Source organism: Cygnus atratus, chromosome 2 (genome assembly GCF_013377495.2).
Source record: "Cygnus atratus isolate AKBS03 ecotype Queensland, Australia chromosome 2, CAtr_DNAZoo_HiC_assembly, whole genome shotgun sequence".
Lineage (NCBI taxonomy): Eukaryota > Metazoa > Chordata > Aves > Anseriformes > Anatidae > Cygnus > Cygnus atratus.
In genome coordinates this window covers 137,695,587-137,712,571 of record NC_066363.1, presented here as the reverse complement: position 1 = coordinate 137,712,571, position 16,985 = coordinate 137,695,587, and the positions used below count along the sequence as shown (strand labels likewise).

The 16,985-nt window shown below is 45.1% G+C and overlaps 1 protein-coding gene across 1 annotated transcript; it reads right to left on the bottom strand.

Annotated features, from left to right (window-relative positions):
- Nucleotides 1-6,676: 6,676 nt before the first annotated feature.
- KCNS2 (potassium voltage-gated channel modifier subfamily S member 2) lies at nt 6,677-8,116 on the bottom strand. The gene has a single exon (XM_035546433.2). It carries the CDS (start codon nt 8,108-8,110, stop codon nt 6,677-6,679), a length of 1,434 nt encoding a protein of 477 aa, XP_035402326.1. The 5' UTR covers nt 8,111-8,116.
- Nucleotides 8,117-16,985: the final 8,869 nt, after the last annotated feature.

The following is a 16,985-nucleotide window of genomic DNA, read 5'->3' as shown; positions in this document are numbered from 1 at the left end:
GCAGTTTGAGATGTTCCTGCTGGGGCACCGGCCTTGCCCGTTGGCTGGTGGTGCAAGAGGGCGTCGCATGGGGGCAATGACCCACTCTTCCTGCAGGTGCGTGCGAGCACCGCCAGCCTCTTTCCATCTTTCAGCTTTCTGCAAGGCATGCTCCCACAGTGAGTTAGAAGCTGTGCCTTGCTTTGGGAAGAAGGAAGAGTGAAACAGCACAATGAATGGGCTTTTCCTAAATGTAAATTACATTTTTAGTGTGTGATCTTTTGTCATACCTGGAAAACCCAACGTACGGAAGTGTTGGCTCAAGATCTGGGGTGCTTAGGCAGTGGTACAATGGAAATAAATTAGAATGTACTTGGTAATTAAAAGGCTGGTCATTAAAGGGTCTGTGCTGAGGTATAAATGTTCAGAACATTACCTGGAATGGGACAGAATGTGAATTTCAAAAATAGCATGGTAATTTAGGAGGAGGATTTCCACTGGAAGTTGAAGAGATTCATATTCCTAAATCAGGAGCTCCGACCACTTGCTTTGCTGTGCAGGAATAGCCATGTCACAGATGGAGAGGGTGAATCAAGAGAGCAGGGCTTACAATGGGGAGAGCTGTGGCTGCTGGTAAGCCAACGGTGACATTAGAGCGTCACCAACCTTCCAAATGTGGTAACAATTTCTCCAAAGGCCAGCAGTGCAACCGGTGGAACAGTCTGCTCAGAAGTGCAGACTCGTGCACCACGCAGAGCACCTGCACTGGTGGTGACCACCAACAGATGTTGGCATGGGCATCTGCAAATGATAGCAAATGAGAGCAGCACTCTTCAGATGCGTAGAACAAATCAGCAGGTTTATAGCAGAATTTGTCCAATCCCTGAAAAAACGAGCCCTGTTTATCTCCAAATAGGGTTCAGTGAGAAGCCAAACCCCACTGGTACCTTTGAAGGAAGAAGAGCTTGAGGTGCTGATGTTTCTTCTACGCTTCTGTGAAGTTGAAGGGTTGGCTGCATGCCGCTGCCTCCTCCAGCCAGCTGCATGCATTTATCAAAGTGAAGACTTCCATGATTTAGGGTTGTGTGAAAAGGGTGAGATGATGTCAGGCAAACAAATTGCTCCTTGTCCAGTTCGACTCTCAACCAGAGGCTGTGAGATGATTCCCCATTTGCTGTACTAGCAGCAGAAATAAACACCAGAGCCAGACCTCGGCCAGCAGCATCGCGCTATTTTGGGAAATACTTTCTAGATTGCTTGGAGGTTGCCTCTTCCAGCTGATGACCCATCCCTTTATGCATGAGAGGTGAAGAGATTAACGAACCTTGATGAGGGCGATACAAACTCAGCAGTTGCTCAGAAGGCACATATGTTATGACCGTGAATCAACTAGGTGGAGAACTGGTGCTTTGAGTAATGTATTGCCTGTTGTGGCACTGGTAAACCTGTCAATTACTCCCAGGTGAAAAGCATAGTCCTTTTATTTATCTTTTTTTTTTTTTTTTTTCCCCAAAAGGAAAAGGCAGAATCTGTAAAAGATGCTTCAGAAACCAGATGAGAATATTGTTCTAGCTCTGCCTAAATAGTGGGGCATCTTAAAAATAAGTTACAGGAGTTAAAATTAATTTCTGGTGTAACTAAAGGGGAAGCCAGGCGCATAAATAGGGGAGAAAACAAGCAAACAAACAAAGAACATGATAAGAAAATACTTGTTTTGGTACAACACCTCACCACGGGGTATGAGTGGTGACTGTGGGTTGGATGTTGTTTGGAAGTACCATCGAAGGTAAGTGAAAGTCAGGAATATTGTGAGAGGAAACGGATAACTAAGACAGCAAGAGCAGTTACTCCAGGGGCTTTCTGCTGCTTGTATGTGCACAGCTGGGGCCTCCGAGGGTGGGGGTTGGTTTGGAAGAGATGAAAGGTCATGTCAAATTGATTTAGCACCTACAAGTGCTATTGGTATGCTGCTTAGTCCCTAATCTATGAGGTAGAGAACAAGAAGCTTGTGCTATTTGCTCATCTAAAATATGTGTTTCAATCCCCTCCCTCCCCCCCATTTACTGCATTTATAAAGTAGAAATTTAGCTTGATGTGTATATTTAAAATAAACCTGTCTTCACAAGAAGATGAAGGCTTCTCTTTTATTATAATATATATACTAACAATATCCTGAAATGTAAATAAATTCTTAATCTCTGTGTTAATATACATATTTTGTGCATTTGATTTCCATGTTGTGGCACAATGCTGAGATCTTGAGTGAGTAGCACACTACGGGGACAAGAAACGCAGTACAAAGAGCACCAGATACTGTAGTTCGCTGCCATCTCATAAAGTCCTGTACAAAAAAAAGGTACCAATACTGAAGGTATTCAAGTTGGAAAATTAAATGCAAAGTTCTTTGTTCTTAAGTTTTCCTTGTGAAGTAGATCATGCTGTACTATGTGAAGAAAAGACCGTCTGCTTTCAAAGTGGGTAAGGTAGTCTGCAGGGAGAGAGAATTTGCAAGTGATGGAAGCATGTGAATCATAAAACAGGCAATAATACAAAATCCGAACACACATAAAAAGCTTAATCACAATCTATGTATAGATTTTACTTCTCGGGAAAATAACGTAACATATTGCTTCTCGGGGACATCTCTGAATGATAGCCTAGATTTGTAGTAGAAGTCAAGATTCTCTAACAGTTCATTCCTGGCAATAAAGTAAGTTTCTCCATTTGGAATATTACCATAATCCTCATTTAAGCACTTCGGGGCTTTCAGCCTAAAGGGAGCAGTAGCAGCACTTTCACTACTGTCAGGCAGGTGACCATCAAAAGGCAGGAGGAGCACGTACCACAAGTAACGTTTTCACTGAACTGCACACCCATAGTAAGCAGGTTGTTGACCACACTGAGGTTCAAGTTTCAGATACTGGAGAAAGTTGCCAATTAGTCCACTAATACTTTAATTCAGACCTGTAGTTTTATAACTGAAGATGCCCTGCTCTTACAAACCAGTGATTTAAAAAGCCTGGGGCAAGTACTGGTTACTCAAAAAGTACTCCTTCTCTTGGCCTCATAAAAGTTTTTGAGATATTGAAGTTTTTTGTCAAAATATAAACATTTTTCTGTTTAATGAGAAATGAAGACTTCCACCACGGACTGGACTGAGCACTAGCAAGAGGTTACTTCATAAAATGGCAGGAAGGATGGGCCTCGTTCTTCCTTGCCCTGGTATTTTTGGTGAGTTAAGACAACATTACTCGGAATAATTGTCATCCTCCTCAGTGAAAAATTCTGTTAGCCTAAGCAAATATTAATAGCGCTGTATAAAGTGATCTCATTCAAGATACAATGCTGTGCAGTGCCAGCTCAAACAGATTAAATCTAAGCAGAAGTAAGGCAGGAAAAAAAAAAAAAAAAAAAAGCTACATCCCCTAGGATGATCAGAGGAATGAGGCTTGCAAAAAAAACTAAAGGGATCTTGGCAGGTATCGCCCCCTGAAAATAAGCCTGTAAGTGCATGTGATGGCTGTCTATCTATACATCATGCATGCAAGCACTAGGAGGAAAAGGAATTATTTAAGCTACAGAAGAGTGCCGGCATGAGAAAAGCCTCATATAAAGCAGCTGTTAATAACATTATGCTAAAAGTTGCACAAGCCTTGGAGAGCAGCGCAGTTCTGGAACGCACTTCCAGAGTAGTGGGAGCAACGTCTGACTACTTCTAACATAGAGCTAGTTAAGTTTATGAAGGGAATTCCTGTGTACTGCATAAAGTCATTGTCATGATAATAAGAACATATTAAATTTCAGTACTTTATTTATTTAGTGTCTTTGATCCAAAGCACTTATATAAAAAAGCAATAATGAAAATTCCTTTCAACCAGTACAATAAAAGTCATAATTCCTTGGGGTATTTCATTTTCTTTAGTAAAATGCAATTTGGACACATTCCATTCAATACTTGCAGAAATGACAGAGCATCAGCCCTATGAGTAATAAATCTAGAACATAAGATAAGCTATAGGTTATTGAAATGATGTGTTACAAAGTTTGGAATCAACCTTTGCAATGCTAAACTCACAACAGCTGAGGAAATTTGTGACTCTTTGGCAAGTTTACAGATCTCCTCAAATAACTTCCCGGAAAGTCACTGGTTTTGAACTCCATGAATCTACTGCTCGCGAAACTGAGATAAAACCACTGCTTAGAGTGAGGTTGTCTGCAGGTCCCAAAGCAACAGACCCAATGGGGGCTGCGTTGGCCTCGAAACCAACGGGAGATTTTGCCTCCTCAGTATTTAACCTGACTGGAGTGTACGGATGTGCTACACAAACCCTTCTCTTCCTGCTCTTATTTCTTTCACAGAGTTTCAATCCAACAGGTAACCTAGTGCTGTGCTGTGTTTCATATGGGCATTTGTAGGTGTATGATAGTTTAGACTCATGCAATATGAAAAAGAGACAAGACTACTGAATTTGTGCCTGTGATGACCCAGTAGAGAACTTGAACCAGCCTTCCAGAAGTGAAAAACCTCAGCAAAATGTTTCAAATTTGGATGCCTAATTTGGGTCATCCAAGTCAAGCTTCAGGGCCATGTATGCAGCTTTTTGATGTTTGGAGACACCGAGCAACATCTTGCCTACTGACTTCATGGCTTGTATAGGCTATGCTGAAATCTGTACAAGTTTTATTCTGATAAGGCTAGAAAGGACCTGTTTTCCTCACGATTCATGGCTTATTGACCTCAGGGGAGGGTGTTCAAAGGGAATTTTTTGGGGAGGGTAGGGTGTAAGTTATTTCCCATTGTGTATCCTTTGACAGATCACTGGAATCTGATCCTGGGTGCTCGGCTTTCTGGTTTTAGGTGGAGCTGACACACCACCACCACCAAAAGATCCAGACAGAAAGCAACCCCTAACAGTCTAAAAAAGGACTTATCCATACCATATTTGCTTTATTCTGCCAGTTGGGCGACTTTAATTTGGGTGCCACTCCTCGTTATGGTATGCAAACACAGGCTTCCAAACAGGACAAATTCAGCTTTAGTATTTTAATTTCCGTTCTAACCTGTTTGAATTTATTTTCCGAACCTCCCCAGTCTTCACAAGAAAAAATAAAAACAAAAAAGTAGCAGAACGTGTAATAAATGGGGCAGAAAAACTGCAGGATTTGAAGAGAAATGCTGCTCTGCCCTCTGAGTGCCAGGAGTTTGTTTCACAGCACAACTCACCAGAAATGTAAGGGCTCTGCCTGTTGGTTACAAGTGCTTGATCTCTGTACAATTACATAAGGGAAAAGGCTGATCACTCAAATAATAAGTTTATGTAGATTCATGGTTACTCTTGAGAACCCAGATGATCTGCTCTCTTAAAAAAAAAAAGACTTGAAAAAGGACAGGCCAGCCCTTGAGAGGATTTAAACTGGCTACGTCACAAAACCGGGTGGGAGGATCTGCCCACAGTGAGTGCAGTATTAAGCTCTTTTTCTGTATCTGTTCTTTTCTTAGGCCCTTACAGTCTTTCTTAGCTGTAACTTGTGAGTTCTTTTCAGAGGGAAAATGTGACTTGCAGGGTATTTTTTTCCCCTTAGAGTTTCCTTGGCAGAAAGCGTAATGGAATTGGCTGCCATCAACACCTGCTTTCAAGCTTTCCTGATAAAATTAGATTTTGTATCTCAGCATCACATATGGCAACTTTATAATTAGTCTTTTTGCAGTATATGAATGTCAGTTTCTAAAATGCTGCCTGTACTGTTCATGTGGGAATATTTCTCTTCATTAAACAAATCCAGATTTTCCACTGGAGCTCCTAATTGTTGAAAACCCACGTTTTTGTGTGGCTAATCTCAGAACCATTTTGATGGGCTGAAATGCAGAGCATTTCATTGGAACAAGGCTGTGAGCACATCCCTTCTGAAAAGAGAGCTCTGAGATGTCTTCATGCCCCTCCACACCTAGAGTCACTTGAGGAAGTCTTTGAATATGCAGGTATCTGAAAATGAGGGTTGGGCTTCTCCAGAGGGCTCGGTGTTGACCTAGTGTTGGAAACAGAGGTAGGTCTATGCTTAGGAGCTTCTAAAAAGTACTACTGTACACAGCATCTCAAAACAAGAACACCCAGTTTTTAACACATGTGCTAAAGAGTAAGCAAACTTCCAATGAAATGTGAAGCTCAGAGGTGTTTTCAGACATGTGATGAGCAGAATTACCAGTCAGAAAGATGGGGAAAAGTGTTCCCGTGTCAGTGATTCACAGGTGATTCTTTAAAAACAGTTATAAAATGCATCAGAAGTCCTACATTTGCCTCGTGATGGTCTTGAACTAGTACAGATACCAGTATAGGTGATAGGTGATTTGTTCATCATTAGTTTCACAGCTGAGAATTTTTATTCCACTCGGGTACACTCATCTCTCTGCTCAAATGAGGAAGTGCACAAAGTAATAAATCATCACTATACTGCTAGCACTAATGCCATGGGAGTGGTAACACTTGTATGAAAAGGTCAGCATTCAGTACCGATGCAACAGGATGAGGATGTGCAAACTGTCAACTTGTAATATAAATTTCTTTAGTTTCTCAAGTGCAAAGTTAGTGCAGTGTCAGCAACATTATCCTCTAGGAAAAAAAAAAAAAAGACAAATAGGAAAACATTCATAAACGTAGCTCTTGATAGCTTTCATGCAAACTGCTGTCAAACTTGTACACTAATGCAGTGAATCATTCAGGCTCAGCTCACTGGGGGTACTCCTGCTCATATTGGTAAGACTGGCCATAAGGGATTTAACTTTATAAGCATAGTAGTCCCTTAAATTGACCGATGGAACTTCTTTCATGCCATCACCAAAATCACAGCTTCTCATGGCACTCTCTAACTGCTTCTGACGCCTGTAGAAGTGGGAGAATTTATTGAAGATCAGTGTAATGGGAAGCACTACCACTAGGATACCGGCTAGGATGCATGCAGATGCCGTCAACTTGCCAGCAGTGCTCCCTGGCACAACATCCCCATAGCCAACCGTGGTCATGCTAACTGTAGCCCACCACCAACAAGCAGGGATGGTGGCTAACCCCTCATTCTCTTCTTTTTCAATGGTGTAAGCTACGACTGAGAAAATTGAGATGCCAACAGAGAGGTAAAGTAAAAGAAGCCCTACCTCTCTGTAGCTATACTTCAGGGTGGCTCCAAGAGACCTGAGACCTGTTGAGTGTCTAGCAAGCTTTAAGATGCGAAAGATCCTCATGAGTCTCAGGACTTGTGCAACCCTGCCTAAATTTGCCAAGGTTGGACTACTTTCCACCACCAAGTTGACAATTAAGGTAATATAAAATGGTAGGATGGACATTAGGTCAATCAAATTCAGGGCATGCTTGAAAAATTTTAAAAAGTCAGGAGCTACTGCAAATCTCGCCACCAGTTCAAAAGTGAACCATGCAATACCAAAGTGTTCCACGATTTCAAAGCGAGGGTCCTCCTCGGGGGTCCCGTTGCTGTCAACAATCTGAAAGTCTGGGAGGCTGTTCAGGCACATGGTCACGATGGAGCCCAGCACCACCACTATTGAAAGGACACTGAAGATTCGGCTTAAGACTGAGTAGCCAGGATTATCCAAAGCCAGCCAGAGCTGCCTCCTGATGTTTCCAAAGGGTTGTTTGTCAAACTTAGAGGCATCATTGTAGAATGCCAAAATCTCATCAAAAGAAGATGTGGTACTTTCCTGGTCACTTTGTTCCTCCCATTTCTCTTGGTCTGGCTCCATTTTCCTCCCATGGTAGCTGTAACTGCAGCATGAGTCTATAAAGAATTCATTGATTCCCCAATATTCAATCTCCTGGCTGAAAGAAAACACACAGAGTTCACCCATCACATGGAGCTTGCCAGTGTTATAAAAATGTAACACATAAGGGAAGAGCTCAGGGTTCCTGTCAAAATAAAATTCGTTCTTGGTGTCATCATAGTCATCGCAGAGCTCCAGGATCGACTCCTTCGAGTGGCAGCTCAGCAGTTTGCCCAGTCTGGTCTCGGGGAACCTTAGCAGTGTGTTGGATCTCATCTTTTTCTTAAAGCCTCCAACGTTGATGCTGATCTCATTGTCTTCAAAATTTGCCTCAGATAAAGCCTTCAGACTCTGCCCTGTCATAGTGAGCTCCTTCGAAGGGTGTACAGGGAGTAAAAACCTAGGATACAATTGCACAAAAAAATCAGCAGAATGGGCAAATCTACAGCATGTTCACCCACTGACTTTCTTTCTGTCCTATTCTTTCCCTTTCCTTCTTTCTTCCTTTCCTTCTTTCTTCTATTTCTTTCTCTTTCTTTCTTTTTTCTTATTTTTTCTTGTTTTCTTTTTTCTTTCTTTCTCTTTCTTTCTTTCTTTCTTTCTTTCTTTTCTTTCTTTCTTTTCTTTCTTTTTTTCTTTCTCTTTCTTTTTCTTTCTTTTTTTTTCTTTTTCTTTCCTTCCTTTCTTCTTTCATCTTTTTTTCTTTCCTTTCATCTTTATCTTTTTTCTTTCATCTTTATCTTTTTTCTTTCATCTTTATCTTTCCTTCCTTCCTTTTTTCTTTCCTTCTCTTTCTCTTTCGTCTTTATTTCTTTCATCTCTTTCTCCCTTTCATCTTTCCCCTTCTCTCTTTCATTCATCTCTCTCTCTTTCTCTCCTTGTATTTCCCTTTCTTTCTTTCCTCTCCTCTCCTCTCCCTTCCCTTCCCTCTCCCCTCTCCCCTCTCCCCCTTTCCTCCCCCCTTCCCCTTCCCTATCCCACCTCCCCACCGAAGCCCCCTCAGGGCTGCTCCTTTGTCTCAGCGCCGCTCCCCTCCCTGCTCTCCCCCGGCCCCTTTCCCCCCCTCACCCCCTTCCACCCACCTCCCGCTGCCTCCTCAGCCCCCCGGACCTCTCCTCCCGCACCGGGACAGCCCTCCCGGGGCCCCGCAGCCCCCCGCAGCCCGGGGGGGGGACTCCCTCCCTACCGTGCTCCCTCAGCGGCCGCGGCGCCCTGACGGCCCCCGCCCGCGTCCCGCCATCGCCGCCTCCTCCCGCCGCGGTGCTGAAGGGACAGCGGCGGCTCCAGCGGCGGCGGCGGCGCAGCTTCTCGTCATGGCGACGACCCCCCGCGGGGGCCGCCCTCCCCTTCTTCCCCGCCGCTCCGACCTCACAGCCCCGCCGCTGCCGGCTGGGGAGGGGCGGCACGGCGCAGCCGCCCCTGGGCGGGGGGTGTGCGGCTGTCTGTCCGTCTGTCTGTCTGTCTGTGTGTACGGGGGGAGGTCTTCTGACGCCCCCCCCCGCCGCCGGTGCTCTAGAGGTACCTCTAGAGGCACGGGTGTGCCTCGCCCCCCGGCCGCCGCCCACCGCCCGTGGCTGGGCTGGGGCGGAGGTTGTACCTCACGCGTCAGGAGGCATTGGCATCAGTCATCGAGGCTGGGGAGACCTCCGAGATCATCTGGCCCAACCATCCCCCTGACACCAATGTCACCCACTGAACCGTGTCCCTAAGCACCACGTCCAACCTTTCCTTGAACACCCCCAGGGACGGTGACGCCACCACCTCCCTGGGCAACCTGTCCCAATGCCTGACTGCTCTTTCTGAGAAGAAATGTCTCCTCGTTTCCAACCTGAACCTCCCTTGGCGCAATATGAGGCCATACGCTTGAACCCCACCCGCAAGACACCCCCCGGTATTAAAATACAACCCTGTAAGTAACTCCATGCAGACATGGGGTGGGACAGGTCAGTGATGGTGTCTGCCATCGGCTGGGTCTCCAGAGCCTACTCAGACTCCTACATGGGGTGCCATCAGCACCCCACCGTGTCCCACTGACACTGCTGCTGTGTGTGGCTGGAGCCCCACACCTCTGGGGACTCTCCCACAGGGTGGTGCACGAGCCACAGCACCCTCAGCCCCCCAGGGATGCTGCTTCTTGCAGGCACTGCTCCTGCTTGCCTTTTCCTGGCTGATGCTTGGCTCTCCTGATGGCGGGTGCCTGGGACGGGGGCTGTCCTGCTGCCCCCCTTTCCCCCTGGGTATCCCTCCCTTTGCTGTAGATGCCCCAGGGCTGGGCTCTGGGTCCCAGCGGGCTTCGCCACACGTCCGCTGGTGTTTCACGGACCTCTCCTGCTTCCCATCGGCTGCACAGTTAAGTCAGTGTGTGACAGCCTCCTCGCCTCAAGGCTGATTAACCCATCACCGGGGAAGGACTGCTTATACCGGCTCTTAATGCCCAGGGGCAGGGATGGCAGGACACAGGGCTGGGAACCACCACGTTGGGCTTTCTGAGCTGTATGTCTCTCCTTGCTCTCCAGAGCTTGGCTAAATCACAGAACTTCTCTGCTTTAGTTTCCCACTCACCATTAGAACAAAAATAACTCATGTTCCTTAGTGATGTTGCAAGGAATAGTGAGCTACTGCTGACAGTGCATTCAAGCAATGTCTTTTCACCAGCTCTGCACTACCCTAGATATCTAGCGGGGCTTGAAACATATTGAATTTGAAAAAGATGTATTTTTCATTACTTTTCTTTTTTAGTTTTAAATTAGATTTTTTCCCCCTAATGCTGCTTTGGAAGAAATTGAGTGGAGATATGCTTAGAGGATTTTCAAGCTTTTATACAGTGTCCTCTCCTTTTAAGCTACTTGGCTAAGGAAAAATATATATATATATAGGCAGCCTCATGCTAATTTCAGGAAATGCATTTATCCACCTCTGTTCTTATCCTTTCCCTGGAAAAGTCACCAGTCACTCTCCATATCTAACCTGGGATATTTCTGTATTTTCTCATTAAATGGCACAGCAAAGTTCATGCAGAGATGCTGGAAATAACTTAAACAGCAAAGTAATATAACTGTGTTAGGATACAACTCCTCCAAGGCTAATATAACTGCTCCTGTAATTAGGGCTAATTGGCTCAGCCGGAGCATTTTCATAATAAGGCTAAAATGCTGCTAGCACCCAAGGTAGTAATCCAAAATTGATCTGAACGTTCCTGCAAGGCATGCGCTCTGCTCCACAGCCACCCGCTACCGCTGACACAGTGCTTTTGCCTTTTCCAGCCCTAAGAACAGGACGAATTGTTGCAGATGCACTCACATTGGTGGAATCTAAGGCAAATGATCCACTTTGGTATGTCAAAAGGAATCAGATATGTCATTTTTTTTTTCTGAAGATGAGCCAGTGATGTATCAGAAAAGAGTGAAGTTCAGGAAGGACTAGTAATAAATCAAATAAATACAAAAAATGGCTTTGACTAAACTGCCCTGGATGGGGGAAAATAGAAGAGGAGTGTGGAGGTGGGGCTGGCATGGGAAGGAAGCAAGACAGAATTGCCTTTTGGGCAAGGTAAATGGGTGACTAACATCACCTGAGGGCCACATCACAAATAACCAACTAGCTTTGGGTCTGCTGGCATAAGCTGTTTGAGACTGTGTGAGAAGGACAGGGTTTGTTTTATTGGTACACAGCGTACCATGTTATTTAAGGAACACGAGAAGGTGCCAGCACTATGTGAAGGCATGGGCTAGGTGCTGGTGCCTGGCTGGGACTCCTGTGGCGTGCCTCGCATGGCTATACACCCTGCCTTGGGTTTGTAGTGACCCAAAATGTGACAGAATGGGGAATTATTGCCATGCTGGCAACAAACTGGGGGAAGGAAGCTGCCACCTGGACACGTTGTCCGTGTCCCTGTCTGGGCCCTGTTGGCAGCCCCACAACTGCACTACCCTGCAGGGAGTTTAATGCTGACGGGGGCATGTGGCACTGAGAACCTGGGTGCCTTGTCAGCTTTGGAAGCAGTGAAACGGCTCCTTCTGCAGCCTTAATTAAATATTGAATAGGATCTAAATGAAGATATTGGACCTAAGTCAGTGTTTTAATCAGCACTTCCACTGGCTGGTGGATAGATTCACTTTGGACGTAAGGCCACAAACATCTATTAGGCTGGAGGTGGGAAGTCTGAAATTAAGATTTACTGGAAGATCATCCCCCTTCGGTCCTGGAACCAGACTGAAACTTACATTCTTGCTGACCATTTCCTTTTGCACCAGATAGATTGGGAAATCCTGGAGTCTTGATGTGTTACTTCGAGATCAATAGATAAAATCTGATTTTCTTTGCAAAGCCTCACAGACAGCTGGGAGCAAAGCTAAGATCTTTTCTTGACATCATTCCTGCTACCTTGACCATTGACTGTGGCCAGCTGGTAAATACGTTTATAAATATTTATTTATTGATATATATATTTTGCACATAATGCTCATTTAAATACTGGAAGAGGCCTGTTACAGAATATTGCCAAGTCAAAAAGAATGAATAACTTGACAATGAATTTAAACAATTTCTTAAAGGCTACTTCCCTCTCTGGATGCTTACCCAGATGATGTGAGTGCAGCCAGAACTGGACAGAGCCCCCATCTGACAGGAGATATGAAGAGGAGGGGTTGGTACAAATCCACCTTGCTCTTACCCTCTCATGTCAGCATGGTGGCTGCTCTCATATCTTTTAGCTGCTGGTGATCTGTGGCCAGCTTTTTCAAATTGAAGTTTTAAAGAAGCCGAGTCTAGGCCATCTGTAGGATCTTTCAGCTGTTCTTGAAAGAACGGTGTCAAACCTCCCTCCCATAACCCCAGGCAGAAGTGCAGTGCCATTTGCTCATGAACCTGCTCATTATGTAAGTGTCCTGACAGACGTGCCTGCTTTCCTTGGGAGGCAAAGGCTTTCTGTGAGCTGTTGTGGCATTTGCAGTATAAAGCTGGGGAGGGAGGTGAGTCAAATGCGTTACTAAGCTTGAAGTTCATAAAGCAGTGGCAGTGATGTCTGAAAACAAACCTCTAATGTGACAAACTGAAACTCCTGTGGACCACAGAAAGGCCGTCTGGCAGCTAAAGAAAATGAACCACGCAGCCTGCATTTCATTTTGCCTGACAGTGGCTCTACAGTGGCAAATCCTGATCATTTGTGGTGCTCTGAATGCATGAGCAATGAAGGTTTGCTGTGATGACTCTGCTGTCCCCTGCCTTTTGTTGAGACTTGACCTGCTTAGTCACTGCTGTGCCTGCAGCACCTGATGCTTGACTACAAGGGACACTTGATAATATTTACCTTTGCAAGCCCTGTGGGCAGGCAGCACTGTCTTCCTTGAGGAAATCACCATACCCCGGAGTCATGGAGTGCAAGGCAAGAAAGGATCATTGGCTTCCATTTAGCACAGACTGTGGAACTTCAGCCTCTTGTCCCCTACTGAAAACTGGTGTCTGCGATGGGTTGAATGAACCAAGCCTACAAACCTGACTGAAAAATATTAGAGGTGTCTGCAGTGGGTATGTTTACATGAGCATTCTGCTTGGGATTAGGGTTGTGATTTTGAAGTCATCCTCCTGATTGGCTCCAGTGCTGTGATTTGGTTTACACTGAGGCTGAGAACTGCATTCCTTTTGGATAAAAATGTCCCAAAAGCTGAGCTGCAGGAGTATGTCTAATGCAGTCCAACACAAATGAATATTCAGTCCACAGGACTAGCCTAGAGCTACTCCAAATAACCCCTGAATCATCTATGGCATGCACATAATATCCTCAGCACCATTTTTTTTCACTTTATTGAGCTGCTCTGAATGAGCCACACCAGTTGTGAGTGTATTTATAACCAATGCCTAGCTCAGGTGTAGGTGTCTGTACTGTAGGTACTCTATGTTAAAGGAGAGGTATGGTTGTACTTTGGAATTGTAAAGCATTTCCAGTAGCAATAAGCAACGGGGAAGAAGGGTTCTCAGGACTGCAGGTTTGGATTTGAGATGATGCACTGGGAGAAGAACTCATTAAGAGCAGCCCTGCGGAGAAGGACCTGGGGGTTCTGATGGTCAAAAAGCTTGACATGAGCCAGCAGTGCGTGCTTGCAGCCCCAAAGGCCAACTGCATCCTGGGCTGCATCAACAAAGGAGTGGCCAGCATGGGAGGGAGGAGATTGCCCCCCTCTGCTCTGTGCTTGTGAGGTCCCACCTGGAGTGCTGTGTCCAGGTCTTGGGCCCCCAGCACAAGAAGGATGTGGGGCTGTTAGAGCAGGTCCAGAGGAGGGCCACGAAGATGCTCAGAGGGCTGGAGCACCTCTCCTGTGAAGGAAGGCAGAGAGCTGGGGATGTTCAACCTGGAGAAGGCTCCACGGTGACCTTGTTGCAGCTTTTTAATGCTTAAAGGGGGCTTATAAAAAAGACAGAGAGCAACTTTTTGCTGTCAGATAATGACAGGACAAAGGGGAATAGCTTTAAACTAAAAGAGGGAACATTTAGATGAGAGGTTAGGAGGAAATTCTTCACTCTGAGGGCGGTGAGGCCCTGGCACAGGTTGCCCAGAGAACCTGTGGATGCCCCATTCCTGGAGGTGTTCAAGACCAGGCTGGATGGAACCCTGGGCAACCTTACCTAGTGGGTGGCATCCCTGCCCATGTCAGGGGGATTGGAACTGGGTGGGCTTTAAGGTCCCTTCCAACCCAAGCTGTCCTACAATATGATTCCGTTCTATGATACTGGGGCATACCGGCATACCAGTGACATTCTCTGCACATTGCAGAAGTGTTTCTGCAGAGGGAGAGCAGAAAATCTATGTGCCATGCCTGGGTTGCCACTGCCACCCCTCACTAGCTACCCAAACATCCTGATGCTGCAGGTAGTGTCTCACTAACCTCTGCCTGCTGAAAGTCCTGGAGCTACTCTTTAATCTGCCACATAAAACCTGGTAAAACCTGCATTCGCCTGTGTTGTGATTTGCTGTCAATGACTCACGTTGTGTTTTTATTTTGACTGAGTGTCACCTGAAAGCTGCAATTTTGGAAACAAAGAAGGTAAATGGCTGTGAGCAGCCTGTAATTTCTGCCCCATATGGATGGCGCAAGGCAGAGAGGGGTGCAATGTTCCTGGACTGAGGCACTGTTTCCTTCTGAGTGCCGTAAGTGGCCCACTACATTATCCACTGTATAGCCCCAAAGACGAATGCTTTCTGTCCTCTGTAACATCCTTAATTCCCATGAGCAAGAGGAGTTATCTCCAGATAGACACAACAGAAGAGCTGCCCATTTTGTCTGGTGTCAGCTGTGCTCTTGTAGGTCAATTCTGCTTCCTAGGAAAGGGAGAGACCAAATGCTGCCTTGAGAGAACACTCACCTAGGTCCTTGGATGCCTCTGTGGTTGAGGTCATAGCGATTTGGGTAAAAAGATTTTTGTGAAATAACATAAGTATTGGGACCCAGCTCTGATCACAGAGGACCATCAGAGGCTCCAGCACTTCTACATCCAACATTTGTCCATCTCAGCGCAGAATCAGAAGCTGCTGGTTCCTGTCTCCTGCACACGGTTCTCAGCTTCTTCAGTATGAAATCCCAGCAATGTCTGTTTTTTTATGAAGCTACCTAGAATCAGAGACTTTGCTTTATCTTCATGCTCCTTGCAAAGGATTGAGCTGGTACATCATGGCCTCTGGAGTTCACAGTTCTTCAGTCTCCACTTAGGTTGCAGCAGCTGCTCCGCCAAGAGGAGAGCAAAGTTTGCCTCCAAAATCAGCCTGACAGTGAAGAAGGTGAAGGGCCCTGGGTGACTAAGGAAGTAGCTACCTGACAAGGAAGGGTCCCAGCCTGACAGCACACGTACATCCTCACTGCCCAGCATTGCCAAAAGGGAGTGAGTGACAGGCTTGTCATGCATGTCACACATGCCAGCTTCCTGAAGCTTCCCAGGACAGGTGCTGTGAATACTCTCTCCCAGTTTGTGTCCTGTGGACCATTCACCATTGCCTCATAAACCACCATGTGCAAAATTTGCCAGCTGGAAATTTAAGACAAATCTCTCTCTCCTTGAGCTGTCTGTAGCACATAGCCTGGAAGGGCACTGTCTAGGAGATAAGTAACCATTACGCTCAGCCAACAAGATATGTTTCTCTAATGGCATTGCCTTCAGCGATTTCTCCTCTTTTAGTAACAGACTAAAGCAGAAAGAGAAATATTTTGTGACACACAGAGCCATATCGTGATTGCTACAGACTATTTAAAAGTTCTGCTTAGTGGAAAACAGAGTCAGCTTCAAACATCTACTTTTTAATAACTGCCTACACAGCAAACAGAATTTAAAAACTTTTCTATAGCCTGCTTAATGCTTATGTGACCATGTTGAATGGGACAGCACCCCCTGTCCCTTCAATACTGATAATGAACCGTTTGCAGCAATGGTCCATCTCTGATTCACCCACTAAAACTGTGCCATGGTAGTGCCTTTCCTGAAATGTATCTCAAATGCAGTTTGGGCTGTAATTTATCCTAAAGGTTTGACTTGCCTGTCTGAGGGTGTGATTGGGAGTTTGCACATTCTTCTATCTCTCCAAATATTCCAAAAAATATTTAAGAAATCTCTCACTAGTGGATGAAGGACCAAGAAGCTATTTCCTTTGGATTCATTTTGATATTTTTGGGTTATATCTAAAATAAGAGCAAGCCAATTCAAAAAGAAAAGAAAACAAAACAAAACCAAAAAAACCCCACCAAACTGGATCACTAAATAAGATTCTAATTAATGTTTCCCACTGTTATCATGAAACAAAAGGTTTTAAAGTCTCTAAAACATGTTGGGACATCTGTGCTCAGTTTCTACACACAATGCAGAAAGTCCAAAACATCATGGGAAACCTTATTTTGAAGGGATGCCAGTCCAGATCCATGCTCAGAAAAGTTTCATATGGTTCAGATCAGATTTTAAAAAACTCTCTGAACTGTTTTATCCTTTGCTAACATGATTTTAAACTTCAGATTTTTTAACCTTAATTCAACAAAGCACTTAACGATATGCTTAATTATAACCACCTCTGGTTTTCAGAACCATGCTTTTCTTTGGTCTCCTGGAGTTTGTTATTTCTATAATAAAGAGTAAGAGGAAATAATGCAGTAATTTTTTTTTTCAAGAGCATGCTATGGAGTTATGAGAATACTGCAGTCATTTAAACCTCAGCACTCAGCTCACTGACATACATTTGGTATAAAGTCGAGTGGGGCTAGCG

Bases quoted from the DNA above. Each gene is read 5' to 3' on its own strand.
- KCNS2 (XM_035546433.2), bottom strand. From the start codon at position 8,110: ATGACAGGGCAGAGTCTGAAGGCTTTATCTGAGGCAAATTTTGAAGAC.